Raw genomic sequence first — 17,445 nt, 5'->3', positions numbered from 1 at the left:
GCCGTGGTAGAGCTTGCCTGACAGCCAGCCGATCTGCTTCCCTTCATTGATGTTCTTCCCGTGGAAGAATAGACAAATTTACGCCAGTAGCCAAAATAAATGACCAGTACATGCCATAGGCATTTTTTTCTCCAGTGAGATGTATTTCTGCAACCCACGTTCCCTTCCCTGGGAATTATCCCATTATTCCCATGCAGCAAACCTGCCACAACTTCAGGCATTGCGGAACTTCCACTCCATAAGTGAGGTGTTAACCAGCCCTCTAGACACTCCCAAATCCTGCTAGCTCCATAACTTGCCCTGATGTTTGAAGTGGCCAGGTGGGAAAGCATGAAATGGAAGTTATTGGGTAATATGCAAATTATCTCTAAATATGCAAACATTCCTCTAACTAATTTGCATGTACTGTAATGCACAAAACTGCCCGAAGCCATACCAGTGATGTGTCATACAGATAAAGAAGAAAAGAGAGCGCAATGCAAGGATGTGCCAAAGGGATCTCTTCCCCCTTTAGTTCACTGTTCCTGTTCTGAAGTGACATGTAATTTGGACTTAGCCGCACACAAAGTGTGAGAAGGAAGAGGAGGCTATTTTTATTGGCATATCCAGAAAGGGGGGTATTTTGGTGGGTGCTGTAATTCTTTTCCTTTCTGAACATAAGGAACATAATTCAGCCCTGTCGTTGTTTAACCCCAGCTGGCAACTAAGCCCCACACAGCAGCTCGCTCACTCCCCCCCAGTGGGACGGGGGAGAGAATCAGAAGAGTGAAAGTGAGAAAACTCGTGGGTTGAGATAAAGACAGTTTAATAGGGAAAGCAAAAGCCGCGCACGCAAGCAAAGCAAAACAAGGAATCCATTCACTCCTTCCCATGGGCAGGAGTGTTCAGCCATCTCCAGGAAAGCAGGGCTCCATCACGCGTAACGGTGACTTGGGAAGACAAACGCCATCACTCCGAACGTGCCCCCCTTCCTTCTTCTTCCCCCAGCTTTATGTGCTGAGCATGATGTCATATGGTGTGGGATATCCCTTGGGTCAGTTGGGGTCAGCTGTCCCAGCCGTGTCCCCTCCCAGCTCCTTGTGCACCCCCAGCCTGCTCGCTGGTGGGGTGGGGTGAGAGGCAGAGAAGGTCTTGACTGTGTGTCAGCACTGCTCAGCAGTAACTGAAACATCCCTGTGTTATCAACACTGTTTCCAGCACAAATCCAAAACACAGCCCCATACCAGCTACTGTGAAGAAAATTAACTCTACCCCAGCCAAAACCAGCACAAGCCCTTAACCTCTCTCCTACTCTTACTTTCTCTCGCTCTGTAGATATTGTCTTTATTGTCAGCCTAACTAATGTCATCATTATATTTTTAAGTCATCAAAAAAAAAAAAGTCTCTGCAGCAAGCTTAATGTAACCAACTGAATTTCATTCAGTTTTATTCTTACAGAAATGGCAAGTGCTATGTTGCCTAAGAAATAAAAAGGGTAATTTCCTTAATTTTTTGTTCTATTTTTTTGGTCAGAGTATGGAATTTATAACTCTGGCTAGACAATGGCCCCCTCAGTGGCAGAGACTCATTTTGGAGACAATAGATGTTGTCCTAACTCTGTCACTGTGGTCACATCAAACTGTTATTATGGCTGCAAGCCAAGAGAAGAAAAAAGAATCCTTTTTATTATTGCTCTTCTATGCAGTCTCTGTAAGTTGGCAAGGTTCTTTCAAATGTGATTTTGCAAATCTTAAATGCAACATATTATATTGTATTATTAACCTTGTATTTCGTATCCCTTTGATATGGTTCCTTTGCAAATGCTTGAAGTCTACACAGATCTATCAGGTAGCTTTAAATGCATTCTACAAAGAAACCTTAAATAATACAGCTACTAAAAAGGTTTTTCTTTTACCCAGAAATTCAGTCTGCTGGCATATATCATCTTGAAGGAAAATGTTTTGTTTGTGTGCCACAAGTATTGTTTTGTTACTGGTGTTTTTTCTTCTTTTATTATTGTCATACAACTCACAAGGAAATTAATGTTTGTTTCAAATTATTTTTTGAATAAGATGCAAATTTCTAGTAAGAGTGTAAATATTAATTGTGTATATTTTTTTTATTTAGGTACTTTTGTTACTAAAGTAACAGCTACAGACGCAGACGATCCAGTTTATGGAAATAGTGCCAAGCTGGTTTACAGCATTCTGGAAGGCCAGCCTTACTTTTCTATTGAGCCCCATACAGGTAGGTGACTCTGAATATGAATCCCTGGGTTATATTTACGCAAGTGACAGTGCCTCTTACATATTTCATATAATATACTTAAACAGGGAGCATAAATAGATGTCTGTCAGTATTACCGAGCTGTAACACGTGTCTCACTTGTATTCCGTCAGAGTCTGATCATGTGAAAAGACAAAGAAAAATCTGTATTAATGATAGCATAAGTAATGGTGATGCTAATATTACAGAAGCTACTGAAGCAAAACCGGAGGTAGTGGAAGTGCCGTGTGACTCATAACTGATTAGGGATTGAAAGACTTGGCCTGAGGAATTTAATGAGCATAATGTAATTTTCAATATGAGACTATAGTCTTTCCAGTTAAAGAAAGTACAGTTTAGCTTGGGAATTTTAGTGAATATATTGTGTGTTTTCATTAAAAATTATTTTTCTTTCTTGATTGGATGGATCGGGGGAAAGAAAGAACATGATACTGACTGTTGGTATGAGGTTTTATTAGCATGCATTTAGGATGACTTTATTTCTCTGTGGTTTTAAAGTCTTGAAAGTCATCTGAAAGAAGTGCCAATAAATCCATTCCCTCTCGTTTTCTGTACATATGTTGTACTTACAGAAAATTCATTTAGTTATGTCTGAGAAGTGTTTTTTAAAGTGATTTGATATTATTTCTTATATTTTCACCTGTTTCTAGAAGCTGTTTTTAATCACTGTGAGTCAAGCAGCTGTGATCTCTGAAGGAGAAGAAAACTATAACTCATTTTAAAACATACAAAAAACCACCTGAATTTATATGACCATAAAGGAATAAAGCAGGCATAAAAATTCTTGTCCTCATGCAGATTAACAAAATTATGAAATAAATGCTAGGAGAAATTATTAGAGGGTGCTTTTGATAGATCAAGCACGCTAAGTTTTCTCACCAACATTAAACAGAGTACTCTTAGACTCTTTAAAGTCCAGAAGTTCTTTAACTCTTTCTGGTGAGATTGCATGGGAAAAATTATTGCCCTTTCCTAGAAATGCCCTAACTTGCAGGCACTTTAGGTAAATAGTATAGGTTGATAAATATTAATAGATTAATGGATTAATCCACTAGAGTATTTTCTTCTGGTTGAAGGACAGCTATCCTAAACGTGAAAAAAATCTCTGGAATGTGATTCAGTATTTTATTTTATGCTGCATGTAAAATAGAGTTTTACAAAGAATAACTCTAGTACAGCACAATGGAAAACCAGTAGCTCGTTTCAAAAATAAGTACGTCAAGAGAGTGTTATTAGTGAAGCCCCTTTGATTTGTCACAAGTCATGTGGAAATATAAATCTGAACAGACCCCTGACCATCAAGTATCAAAATATATGCTGTGGTTTTCTTTAATATTACAAATTATTGCATGCATTAATGACTTGAGTTAGCTGTCTCAATTAGAGGGGGATTAGCTGTAGGTTCTTTCTCCATTTCTACTAGGGAAAGTTAGTGCTTTAGCATGGGAACACATCAGCTTTCACAGGGGAGCTGAGAAGTGTATTCTCCACCTACACAGAAGATTTTTCTCTTCTTTCGCATAAAATAACCTGATAGCAAATATTCCAAATGTAAAAAATTGTTTAATTTTACTCAGGCTTGTTATTTGTATTGCATTAAAACCTTATGCTTAATCCAATGAAGTAACTATTCATCACCTACAAAAGTGATTTCCATTATCATGAAAGCCAGAGAAAACTCCAAAGCTTTTTGGTGAACCTGAAAATCATGATTTTTCTCCTGTTTCACTAGCATTAAATTCCCCCTCCTACCTTCATTTCCAGTTATAAATATTCCTTTGAGTAGCAGTTCAGTTACCATGAAAATGACATGTTAGTTTCTAAAGGGAATTTAATCCTAAAGAATTCAACTATGGCTTTGCCACAGTCCTGAGTAAGTGGCTTTGTATTATGGAGCTGCTTCTGAATGTATAAGTGTTTTCAGATTCCCCATTTTCCTAGATCTTTGGGGGACATCAATTGTGTTCTTTAAACCATTACAACTGAATGAGTTTATGTACTGAGGCTGTCCTCTGTTTCTTTGCCATCTCTATGTAATGGCCTTCATCTGTAGTGTAACTACCGTACTACTCTTACAGCTACCCACCAAACAGTTTGTTAGATCAGGAGAGTACACAGTTGTTTCTATGATAGTAGATGGACCTATCCATTCTTGCAATGTTTTAAAATTTGCAGAATTTGTTCCTGTGTCTGAGATGTGTCTTCGTTCACTTAGAGAAATCTTAGCCATGCTAAATGTCAAACTGTGTAGAGCCCTCCAGCATACATTTGTTTAGAATATGTAAACAATAAATATACACAAAAGTCTAGTCATTAAGCTAACCAGATGCAGGTAGTCATGTAGGAACTGCAGCCGCATATTATACAGGGTGAAAAAGATTTCTCTAAAACCCATCAGCCTTATAGTTGTGGTTCTTCTGAAGAGAAGTGTTGATTTCAGAAAACGTAAGGAACTATGCAGCAGATTTTCTTGGTAATACCAGAATTTTTGAGCAAGGGTATGATAATGTTTATTACATACCAGAGAGAGTTTTATGGGTTGTTACATGCAGTCTCAAAATGCCAATAGTATTATGCTAAGATAGCTGCAGTTTTGCAGTAGCTTGTGGCACTGCATATTTCACCTTTTAGAGGTAGTGGTGCATAAAACATGCACACTAGTTTAGCAGCTATATAATTTGGACAGTAGTGCTGTTACCATGGACAGATAGAGTGGAAGGTGTATTTTAACAAAAAGAAAATGTCCAAAGCAAATAGAAAGTATGTAGATGTTTGATTGTTCCTTTATATTTATCCAACCTTAGCAACGTGAACCATCATAATTAATATTTGTTTCCTCTTAGTAACTAGGCCAGGAAACCACATTATCGTACACATTTGTATGTAGTACTTGGGAACCTCAGTGAAAGTTTTCATGTGGGAAGATGTTTGGATACTATTGTGACAGTGTACAAATTAAAGCAGAACAGCCAGGTATAGTAGTGTCTTATCCAAAACAAATCAAACCTGAAGGTGATCCTCCAAGCATGATAGATATTTTAGGGCTTGGGGTTTGTTTGTTTGGCTTTTTTTGGCTGGGAGGGCGGGGGAGGACTGGGGCTGGCGATGTGTGTACAGCTACATTTTCTCTGTGGTTACATTTCATTAGTGCCCCTGCTAAGCTGAAAGTCTTTCCAATTCATTTGAAACAGAATTGTGTCTGAACACAGATATTGTGTCTAGAATTGCTTCTTTCCCAAAATGGCATCGCTGTTTTAAGAAACGGACTATGTTGAAGTGATCCATTTCAGAATGTAAATACTTTCTGTCATTCATGGGAGTGTATCAAATGTTATCAAAAGTATAGCTACATAGAGCTGATCTACTTACTATTTTTCTATATGACTGGCCTTTTATTAGCTTTGTTTATTAGAAATTAAGGCTAGATTTAGATCTGTGCAGCTACCAGCACCAGGGCAGTCATAGATAGGCTGTGCTGCCTATAATATTTTTCGTTTCCTGGCTCAGACTAAAGATTGTCTGACCTTGCCGCTTTGTTTTAATGGGACACTGAGAGCTGACCATCAGGAATAATCCCAATCATGCTGCCTGATTCCTCTCCCTTCTGTAGTACTCTGAACAAAAAGAGGGAGCAAAGGTGTAGGATATGGCTTCATGCCTACGGTAGAAGTGTTGCTGCACCTGAGGGTAAACCTGAGGAAAGTAGTTGCTTAGTCTTCTGCTTTTTTGTTCCTACTAACTTGACATTAACTAGGCATAGTTCTGGTTTGAATCACACTCTTGGTTGAAACTCTGACAGTACTCTCAACCTTCTTGCTGAAACAATTCTATAATGCTGGGTGCACAGAAATAAGTACTGGTAAGTGACCCATAAAACAATAATTTTCCATTACCTTAGATGAAAAATGCATATACTTCTGCAGTTCTAGTTTGCAAATTCTTCTGTATGAGTTATAGACACATGAAAGAAGGTAATTCAGAAGTTATTTTTCATTCAGTGCTCTGAATATGGCTTAGGGTAAATGCTTTTTTGATGGCTTGCTCTGAATATTTTTCATTTTTCATAGGTGAATTTTAATATGACCACTGGTTTATTAGACAGATAGTAAACATAAATAATACATTACAAAGGTACAGATTCAGATTTTCTACAAGAGGCTAAACCTACAATGTGATGACATCAGATCAGTAACGAAAATCATGTTGGACTAAAATACATTCCATAAATCATTATCATTACATCTGACTAACTGATGTCAGGTTTCCTGACTAGTGTGTATTATTTATCAAGGTATAGGAGTTGTATGTATTCTCTCATAATCCAAATAATGACAGTCAAAATGCTGGGGAAGGGTGCTCCTTAAGACTGCTAAAAGTAGTTAAAGTACATTTCTCACTTTTAAGCTTTTTCAAGGATATTATATCATGACTGTCAGCTTTAAAATAAGATTATCGTAACGGAACATAATATGAAGTGACACTGTGTTCTACAATACAGGAATGGCAGAGAAAATACATTTTCAGCTGTGTCTGACTTATTTACATTTCACATTAACTTAAATAATGTTACTCCTACACGTACCTGAAATATAGTTACATGAAAAAGGCAAATTATGCCAAACGCCCTACTGCACTGGAAAACACATTGTATTATTCAAGCATAAACCCTTCCTATATATATATGAAAAATAATAGATTTTAAACGCTGCCATCTTGGATATGGTCATTTGGTACAAAGCCAAAGTTCAAGTTAGTAAAACTGAGATGAATAGAAGAGTCAGGAGACCTAGAAAACTAAAGACTCTCCTAATAGAATATGGATATATTTTTTGGAGAGTGAATAATTGATTTTTTTTCTACACCTAGCTTTAACTTCCAGGTGAAAGTGCACATGCTTTAATCAACAGAGCTTTTAATGATTTAGTACATGGCCCTCTCTGGACCACAGTGTCGAACCCTGTGATTCTGAAATCAGAACATAAATGAGTAGGCCTAGGAGGAATGAAAACGGCATTCAGCAGAAGTCAGGTTTGAATCTTCTATTTTAATTTGCAGTCTTTATCATCTTCCTCCATCTAGACCTTGAAATACAGTCCAGCAGAATAAAAACAAATAAGGTAGCGAGAGGATAAATGACAGCAACATTTGAGTTATAGACATTTTTGTGATGTTACAGACTATTTCTTCTATGTGGTTGTTAATGTCCAGTTTATTAGTAATGGTGCATATCAATGATAGCACAAGCTGCCCTCAGAATATTGCATGTAGTACTGACAAGACCCATCATCATAAAAAAGATTACTGAAATATTGAAGAAAGTTCAAAGCAGGGTAGCTAAGGTGAGAAGAATATTACTTGTAATGAAAGACTGATTGAACTTAATTTGTATAAACTGGATAAGAGGTGATTAAAGGAGGATATGAAATCACTGCACAAATATTTGAGAGGTGTTAATAAAAGAGAGGCACGGGGACTGTTTCTGTAATTACTCATGATAAAATGACAAGGTAGCACTTTCAAACTAGAGAGAGATGGGAAAACAGTTGTGATACAGGAAGTAATCTGCAACTGTAAGGGGAAAGGCTGCTGAGCTGCTAGGAACTGAACTAACTCGTGTTCAGCAGAGCCTTTCTAAATAGTTCAGTGTCTAAATAGTTTAGATTTAAACCCTCATGGGATTAGTGTAGAGAAAGTACTTGTTCAACATTAATCAGAGCCTGGATTGAACTGCTGCTTTCTAGCTCACTTTATTAACTAGTGCTGCTGTGATATCCTAGCCAATTACTACAGATTTAGTTAAAGTTAACTAATCTTTTAACTGAAATAATTTTAAGAGGCATGAACTGGGATGGGTAGATGTTATTCTGTCTTAGCAAGTAAGGTGTAGGAACTAATTTCCTAGAGGAGAAGGCAGGTGTGTGCAGCAGTGTACAGAAGGTAGGTCCGTGCAGCCCAGATAGTAACATTCCCAAGGTAGCAGAATCGGCTCCAGCATCTGCAGGGATTTCTGGAGTTTATATTCGGTTGCTTCTGTTACAGCACCTTCAGCTCTGTCTTGACAGCATTTGATGCACTTAGGCGCCATGCTGAAAATAAAGTATATTTTCAAACTAGTATAAGCCTTTTCTTGTCATTGTGTACTAATTATACTGTGCAACCTTAGGAGTTGCGTTAAGGTGTTTGTACAGAGATTCTTTGGTGATTCTGGGAGTTCTCTTGGTGACAGTCCATTAGGAGAGAGAGTTGTACTGACGAACCGCTAGTGCAGCAGACCCCGAGGCTCAGTCTTACAGTTCTTGCTTTTTACTTAGGAGTATAAAATGCAACTATTATGGATAAGGTATGTAGGATTGGGTCCTTCAGAGTAGCAGCAAGAGCTGTCTTTTCTGGTTAATAAAGGAAGTATTAAATCACTGCAGAGATGTTTAAAAACAGTTTTGATGGTCTGTAGTTGGTAAAGATGAGTGGCTTAAGATCAAGGCAGATTGACATTTGAAAAAAGGTGATTTCTGCTTCTAGCATTTATCTAATAATAGTAGAATCATAGAATCATAGAATCATTGAGGTTGGAAAAGACCTCTAAGATCATCGAGTCCAACCATCGACCCAACATCACCACCCACTAAACCATGTCCCTAAGCGCCTCATCTACTCCTCTTCTAAATACCTCCAGGGATGGGGACTCAACCACTTCCCTGGGCAGCCTGGTCCAATGTTTCACCACTCTTGCAGTAAAGAAATTTTTCCTCACATCCAATCTAAACCTCCCCTGGCGCAACTTGAGGCCATTGCCTCTCGTCCTATTGTTAGTTACTTGGGAGAAGAGACCAACACCCACCTCGCTACAGCCTCCTTTCAGGTAGTTGTAGAGAGCGATGAGGTCTCCCCTCAGCCTCCTTTTCTGCAGGCTAAACAGCCCCAGTTCCCTCAGCCGCTCCTCATAAGACTTGTTCTCCAGACCCTTCACCAGCTTCGTTGCCCTTCTCTGGACACGCTCCAGCACCTCAACGTCCTTCTTGTAGTGAGGGGCCCAAAACTGAACACAGTATTCGAGGTGCGGCCTCACCAGGGCCAAGTACAGGGGCACGATCACTTCCCTACTCCTGCTGGCCACACTATTTCTGATACAGGCCAGGATGCCATTGGCCTTCTTGGCCGCCTGGGCACACTGCTGGCTCATGTTCAGCTGGCTGTCAACCAGCACCCCCAGGTCTTTTTCTGCCAGGCAGCTTTCCAGCCACTCTTCCCCAAGCCTGTAGCGCTGCATGGGGTTGTTGTGGCCGAAGTGCAGGACCCGGCACTTGGCCTTGTTGAACCTCATACAGTTGGCCTGGGCCCATCGATCCAGCCTGTCCAGGTCCCTCTGCAGAGCCTTCCTACCCTCGAGCAGATCAACACTCCCGCCCAACTTGGTGTTGTCTGCAAACTTACTGAGGGTGCACTCAATCCCCTCATCCAGATCATTGATGAAGATATTGAACAAGACCGGCCCCAGTACTGAGCCCTGGGGAACACCGCTCGTAACCGGCCGCCAACTGGATGTAACTCCATTCACCACAACTCTCTGGGCCCGGCCGTCCAGCCAGTTTTTGACCCAGCGCAGAGTCCACCTGTCTAAGCCGTGAGCCGCCAGCTTCTCTAGGAGAATGCTGTGGGAGACGGTGTCAAAGGCCTTACTGAAGTCCAGGTAGACCACATCCACAGCCTTTCCCTCATCCACTAGGCGGGTCACCTGGTCATAGAAGATCAGGTTGGTCAAGCAGGACCTGCCTGTCATGAATCTGTGCTGGCTGGGCCTGATCCCCTGGTTGTCCCGCTCATGCCTTGTGAGCACCCTCAAGATGAACCGCTCCATAATCTTCCCCGGCACCGAGGTCAGGCTGACAGGCCTGTAGTTCCCTGGATCCTCCTTCCGGCCCTTCTTTTAGATGGGTGTCACATTGGCAAGCCTCCAGTCATCCGGGACCTCCCCCGTTAACCAGGACTGCTGATAAATGATGGAGAGTGGCTTGGCGAGCTCCTCCGCCAGCTCCCTCAGCACCCTCGGGTGGATCCCATCTGGCCCCATAGACTTGTGAGCGTCCAGGTGGCGTAGCAGGTCGTTGACTGCTTCCTCTTGGATTATGGGGGGTTCATCCTGCTCACCGTCCCTGTCTTCCAGCTCGGGGGGCTGAGTACCCTGAGGATAACTGGTCTGCCTGTTAAAGACTGAGGCAAAGAAGGCATTGAGTACCTCAGCCTTTTCCTCATCCTCGGTGACAATGTTCCCCCCCGCATCCAATAAGGGATGGAGATTCTCCTTGGCTCTCTTCTTGTCATTAATATATTTGTAAAAACTTTTATTGTTGTCTCTAATGACAGTGGCCAGATTGCGTTCTAGCTGGGCTTTTGCCTTTCTCATTTCCTCTCTGCATGACCTAACGAGATCCCTGTACTCTTCTTGAGTCGCCTGCCCCTTCTTCCACAAGCGGTAAAGTCTCCTTTTTTTCCTGAGTCCCAGCAAGAGCTCCCCATTCAGCCAGGCCGGTCGTCTTCCCCACCCATTCTTCTTACGGCGTACAGGGACAGCCTGCTCCTGCGCCTTTAAGACTTCCTTCTTGAAGAACGTCCAGCCTTCCTGGACCCCTTTGCCCTTCAGGACCGTCTCCCAAGGGACTCTCTCAACCAGCGTCCTGAACAGGCCAAAGTCCGCCCTCCGGAAGTCCATGGTTGTGGTTTTGCTGCCCCCCCTCCTTACTTCACCAAGAATGGAGAATTCTATCATTTCATGGTCTCTAAGCCCAAGACGGCCTCCGACCACCACATCTCCCACCAGTCCTTCTCTGTTTGTAAACAGCAGGTCGAGCAAGGCACCTCCCCTGGTAGGCTCACTCACCAGCTGTGTCAGGAAGTTGTCTTCCACACACTCCAGGAACCTCCTAGACTGCTTCCTCTCTGCCGTGTTGTATTTCCAGCAGACGTCCGGGAAGTTGAAGTCCCCCACGAGAACAAGGGCTAGTGATTGAGAGACTTGTGCCAGCCGCTTGTAGAACGCTTCATCCGCCCCTTCATCCTGGTTGGGTGGTCTATAACAGACTCCCAGCAGGATATCTGCCTCATTGGCCTTCCCCCTCATCCTTACCCATAAACACTCAACCGTATCATCATCACAATCGTTGAGCTCTAGACAATCGAAACACTCCCTAACATACAGGGCCACCCCACCGCCTCTCCTTCCTCGCCTGTCCCTTCTGAAGAGTCTGTAGCCATCCATTGCAGCACTCCAGTCATGAGAGTCACCCCACCACGTTTCTGTGATGGCGACTAAGTCATATCTCTCCCGCTGCACAATGGCTTCCAGCTCCTCCTGTTTGCCGCCCATGCTGCGTGCATTGGTGTAGATGCATTTGAGCTGGGCTATCGATTTCACCCCCGGCATCGGCACGCCACCCCTAGGCTCATCTCTAGTGAGCCTGGTTTTATCCCCTTCCCCCTTCGAACCTAGTTTAAAGCCCTCTCAATGAGCCCTGCCAATTCGTGAGCAATGATCCTTTTCCCCCTGTGAGACAGCTGGACTCCATCTGCCGCCAGCAGGCCCGGTGCCGTGTAAACCTCCCCGTGATCAAAAAAGCCAAAATTCCGCCGATGGCACCAGCCCCTGAGCCACGTGTTGATCAGGTGTGTTTTCCTGCTCCTTTCAGTATCCTTCCCTGCCACTGTAGGGGTAGGGGAAAACACTACCTGTGCTCCCTATCCTTCAACCAGTTGCCCCAGTGCCCTGAAGTCCATTTTGATCACTGCAGGACTTCTCTCTGCAACCTCATCACTGCCAGCCTGTATAACCAGCAGCTGGTAGTAATCGGAAGACTGTACCAGACCAGGGAGCTTCCTAGTGATGTCTCTGACCCGGGCCCCAGGGAGGCAACAGACTTCCCTGTGGGAAGTAGTAGTAGTAACAAATCTGTAGTAACAAAAAAGCTGATACCACACATTTCTTGCATTTCAGAGCAATACCTCTATCATTTTAGAAAGCTAGTGAGCTAGTTAGGACTTAACTATTTTCCTCATGCTGAGTAGGAAAACAGGGGCTACATATCTAAACAATGTTGTGCTTCAAGAGACTGAATTAGAAAGAGGAATTGGAACTACACAGCTAGATTTGGAAAGCATCTGAAAAAGAATCCAAGGCTACTTTCTGTAAAGTATCTAGTACAATTATAGGTATTAGAGGATCATTACAAATAAAATCCTAAGGAAGCAAGGTCATAAATGCAGTGCAGAATATTTATTGCATTCATTCTCAGTTGGTGAGACGGTGATCCTTTCACTGTGCTAGCGAAACTTGGTCCCAGGGAAAAGGGAGTGGCTGGTAAGTAGAGATGGAAGCTTTTTACCCATACTGTAAAACCCAGATACAAGTTCATCTGAATTAAAAAGGCAGTATTATAACAGGTGTTATCCAGTTGTATCCTATATGATATTCTTGAAGCAGAATACATATAGTGAAAGGTAGGTAGTGTTAATTTACATGCAATGGCAAACTTGCAAGGTCTACTTCAGAATGAAAGCAAGATCAGAAAACACAAAATGGTAGTAATACGGGCTGAAAAAGAAAATACAATAGATTGTAGGTTACACAAGAAACAAGAGAATTAATAAAATGATATTCAACCTTCATCTCGCCTTCTAACAGAAAGGCAGGCAGTGCCATCTTCCCCATACAATTTTAAAAAATAAACATGCTAAGAAGATATGTACACTGTTAGCTTCTCTCTTAAAAATAAAAAAATGGCACATAATCACTCCACATAAAATGGTATAACATAGTATTCAGTTCCTCACCTAGTGTTTATTTTTACTGTGGCTAATGTCTTTGATTTGAAATATATCTACATCTGAATTTAGTTCAGACAATTCCTGTAATTGATAATTTTTCTAGAAAGTTAGCCAACTTTGCTGCAGACTAGATATTTTTCTTACCTTGCTAAAATAAAAATCCTAAGGCATTAGAACTAAGTAAGAAATGAGAATATTTGATGATCATTTTTGTTAAAATGATTATGTTTTTTATGAAGGGTAAATTGAATTAAAAATAGTGCATCAGTATGCCTGGATCACATCATCAAAGTACTAGAATTTTTTTAATTTTCAAGAAAGTTAGTTATGATCTATTCATATTTTAGGAATTATGGTATGGGTTTTCCACAGATCTCCAAGTGAACCTTTTTTATGGACAGCTAAAACATCACTGAAGTCAGCGTGCTTCATGGGAATGCAAAGAATGCATCTCACGGCTCTCTGAAGAAATTACAAGATTGATTTTTCAGGAGTTTGGGTCCTAAATGACTGTTACATTTAATAAGAATCTCCACCAAGATTTTAGTATGGAAGGAAGATCAAAGCAATTACTTAGCTCTTCCAAAATGAAGAAGGGGAAGTTCCAAAGTATGCAAGTTGAAATAGCAGCAAGTCTTCATCAAAATGTGTGAGATGAATGAGATGCTTAAAAAAAGCTTTTCAGGGCTAGATTCCAATTTTACATAGTGCTTGCTTGGTTTTGTTCCATGTTCTCAATTATTATTATGTGTAGTTTTATAGCGTTACCATAAAGAGATCCTTAAAAAAATGGAAAGTGAAAAGTGAAAAACAGATCCTTATTTCTATAGTTTCTTTTGCTTCTCTTCTTTCTCTTCATCAGCTATAGCCTCTGACACATTACGTCTTTTCCCCTGATCTTTTTCAGTGTGAGACAGTGTATATTCTTCCAAATAGGTTTCTGAAAGTAGTCCACAGGGATGCATTTTAACCGATTCAAGTTGTGAGGCAGATTGTGCAAATTGCTCAGTGTGTGCATTTAGGACCACTGTAAAAGTAAATCCCATTCTGCAGCTGTTTTATTTGCTATTGAGCAGTGTGACACCAATAGCTCTTTAGGAAAAGCAACTCAGGGAAAAAAAAAGGTACTTCCAATATCGGGGATGTATTCATTCTTTGAAGAAATAGATTACTTGTTGATTTCTTTACCTTCCAACCCTCTTCCTGATGTTTCCAGCTTTAGTCATAGGATCCATAGCCAAATTATGATGCAGGTATCTGTTCAGTGGTTGTACTACATGTCCACTGAATGTTTTTACAGCACTAAGATTTGTGAAATATTTTAGAGTACATAGAGATAAAGCCTGATCTTGGACAATAGGGAGGGAAGGGATCTCAAGTGAGAATGCAGTGAGCACACTTGCCCCAAAAAAGGATCAGGTTTATCCCTTCCTTCTCATTCTTGACAGACGTTTGTCTGATAGGTTCTTAAAAACTGTCAGTAATGGAAATACTACAAATTCTACAGGCAGCCTTCTCTGTCTGTACTTACCTTCTCTGTTAGAAAGTGTTCCCCTAATGTTTAACTGAAATCTCTCTTGCTGCAATTTAAATCCATTTTGTGGTTTATATTTTAGGCCCATCATTTCTTCTCTTATCCCCAGTGGAAAAGGAGAGTAGCTCCCAGTAACTTTTACATATTTGGCTATGAAGCCTTTCCTCATACTTCCCTAGCTATATAAACCAATTTTTTCGAACCTGAACACACCGTTCCAGCTGCAGTCTTACCAGTATGAGTGAACTGGAAGGATTATTCCACAGTTCTTCCATATAGCATACTAGTTAATATACCAGGAAATCTTTGAGCATTTTTATCAGCAAAACGCTGTTGACTCATATTCAGCTCGTTTTGACTCCACATTCTTTTCTGTCTTGTGAGTCATCTGCTCTATTGTAATTGTGAAGTTAATTGTTTCACCCACACAAAATACTTTTTTACTTGCCAAATTGAGTTGCATCCTGCTTTTTTAGACTATCTAATTTGTCAAAATTGTTTTGAACTCTAATCCTGTTCTTCCAGTACTTGCAATGGCTCCCAACTTTGTGTCATCTGAAAGGCTTCACAAGTTCTTCCTGTCTTCCATCATGCAGGAAATATTGAATGATGCTAGAAGCAGAAAACCCCCTATGAACAACTTCATCCATCTATCCACTTTGACAGTAAGCCATTGATAACTGTTCTGAATACAATCTTCCAACAAGCGTCTACCTGCCTTACATTAGTTTACGGTAATTCTCATCCCTCGTTTTTAAACTACTCTCCTGTTTGGGACATATCATTTTCATCCATCATAGCATGCTGAAAGTGATTATGTTTTTATTCTCAATTTGTTTCTGGGTTGAATTGAAGGTAGAGCAGGTTGAACGCTCAATGAGTTAATGTTCTGTGTGCTGTATGTGTATTAGTATTTGGTGAGACTAAATTGTTTTCTAAAAATAGATTGAAAGTTTCAGTACTTGCTGTGACCCCAGCCTGAGAACTGGTGAATAAAGCAAAAGAACAAATAAATATCCTTGAAATTCTCTATGCATAACTCTCTTAGTCTGTCTTTGTCTCGATCACACTACTTAAGTGAGGATGGAGCCTTTCTGAGTTTATTAATTTGCCTCATAAGAGATACCGACACTTCTCTGTTGCTGACCTCTATTCTAGAGATTCTGAATATAGAAATACTGGTGGTAACAATCAGCCTGTGTAATTCGGATAGATTTGATATTTAAAAACCTTCCGCTCCTCTTGTAGTAATTAAAACAGTAAAATTCTTTTTAGCTTTTTATTGCATTTGAAATAGAAACTTGACTTTGTTTTTAACTCAGCTTCTGGCAAATGGTTTATGGGCTGAGACAGCAGATAGAACTATGTATAAAACTATTGAAATAACAGGTTGTGTTACTACCTTTATACAGAAAAAAAAACCCCAATTTTTATGTCTTAAAAGTCAGAAAATGTAATTCTGACTTAGGCACTTTTTAAGGTATGTAATATTCCTGATATCTTTCAAATCATAGACAAGGGCTAGACTGGTCCATACATTAAGAAACAAATTAAAATACATGTCTAGGAAAAATCATCACTTTATTGAAATAATTGACTTGTCTCAGGCGAAACTGCAGAATACAAAAGGTGGCATCTTATACAAGTCATCTGTAGGCTAGACTTAACTATGTAAATTAGGTTTAAAAAAAAAACAAACAAGGGAAACTCTGCCTAAAAAATTATAATGGAGAAAAAGTTATAATAGGCTTAATACAAAACCCATTGAAATAAGGTTTCACTGATCTTTGGATCAGCTGTATTAGTGAAAAAAAAAAATGTGGACCAAATTCTGATACCCTGTTTGCGTTAGCATCCTTTTTATGAGTAATCTCATTTATAACAGTACAATTTTTTGCAGAATGCATCGTTATTATTCCTAAGTAGTAAACCAATCAGTCCAAATCAGTCACAACTGTCAAATGCTTTTAGAAAAAAATATCATTTACTTTCCTTACCTAGGCTGCTATGGAGGAAATGGCCCTACTCTTTTACAGAATGTATTTTGCACCTATCACATCTGATAAATGTTTATTATTATCTTTGGGGTTTTACTGTTCCCCTGTTCTCGTTCAAAAAAATTAACAGAAGCATTCTTCTGTTAATAATAACAGAAGAATAACAGAAAACATTCTTCAATGTTTTGCAGACTAACTTATGTCCCCTCCTATAGGTGGTATAGAATAGTTAAATTACATCAGTGTTGTATTTCAAGGTTGCTTCATTGGTTTTAAAAGCACTGGATTACGTTGTATTTGTCAGGGTCTTGAGCACAACCTCCTTCAAGGAGTTTAGTTGGTTAAGTTTAGAAGTGTAGCTGGCTGCGTCCAAGGTCAGCTCCTTTGCTGATATGAGCTGTTGTGAAGAAAGCTTCATGCAGGGGCTGCCCCTCCTTTTCCTTGGGAGCCACTTTTAGGCTGAGGCTCTACTGCTGGCCCCCAGCTGTGCTACGTCTGCGCCCAGTCTTGTATTTTCTCGGTTCTGACCCAGATCCAGACCCTCCGGCTGGGTTTCCTGGCCTGGCCTCAGACCTGCCTTGTTGCTGTGGACTCGCTGGGTCATCATCAGACTGTGGCTCAGCCTGGCCCCTGTCTCTGGATTTGAGTGGGACCCTGACTTGCCACCCTGCAGTCCGGGTCCTCGTTGGTGAGGCCACTGCTCCTGTGCCTGCCTTGTTTCCACACTCTGCTCCAACTTGCCTTTAACTGCAGTGCAGCTGGCCTTGCTGCTCCTAACCCCACTTACCACGTGCTGGATTGAAAAATCACTGATTACGTATTTAGTTCCTTGGG

General features: G+C 40.7%; 1 protein-coding gene across 1 annotated transcript in view; it reads left to right on the top strand.

The window, feature by feature from the left end:
• CDH8 (cadherin 8) overlaps window positions 1-17,445 on the top strand; it is a 153,909-nt gene that overhangs the window by 69,986 nt on the left and 66,478 nt on the right. The window contains exon 5 of the mRNA XM_076349088.1: window positions 2,107-2,226. Within this exon, the coding sequence (XP_076205203.1) occupies window positions 2,107-2,226 (120 nt within the window). The remainder of the gene's footprint in view (window positions 1-2,106; window positions 2,227-17,445) is intronic.

The sequence above is a fragment of the Aptenodytes patagonicus genome, chromosome 11 (assembly GCF_965638725.1).
Source record: "Aptenodytes patagonicus chromosome 11, bAptPat1.pri.cur, whole genome shotgun sequence".
NCBI classification, from domain to species: domain Eukaryota; kingdom Metazoa; phylum Chordata; class Aves; order Sphenisciformes; family Spheniscidae; genus Aptenodytes; species Aptenodytes patagonicus.
Note: the sequence above shows the minus strand (reverse complement) of the source record. Positions and strands in the feature narration are given on the sequence as shown.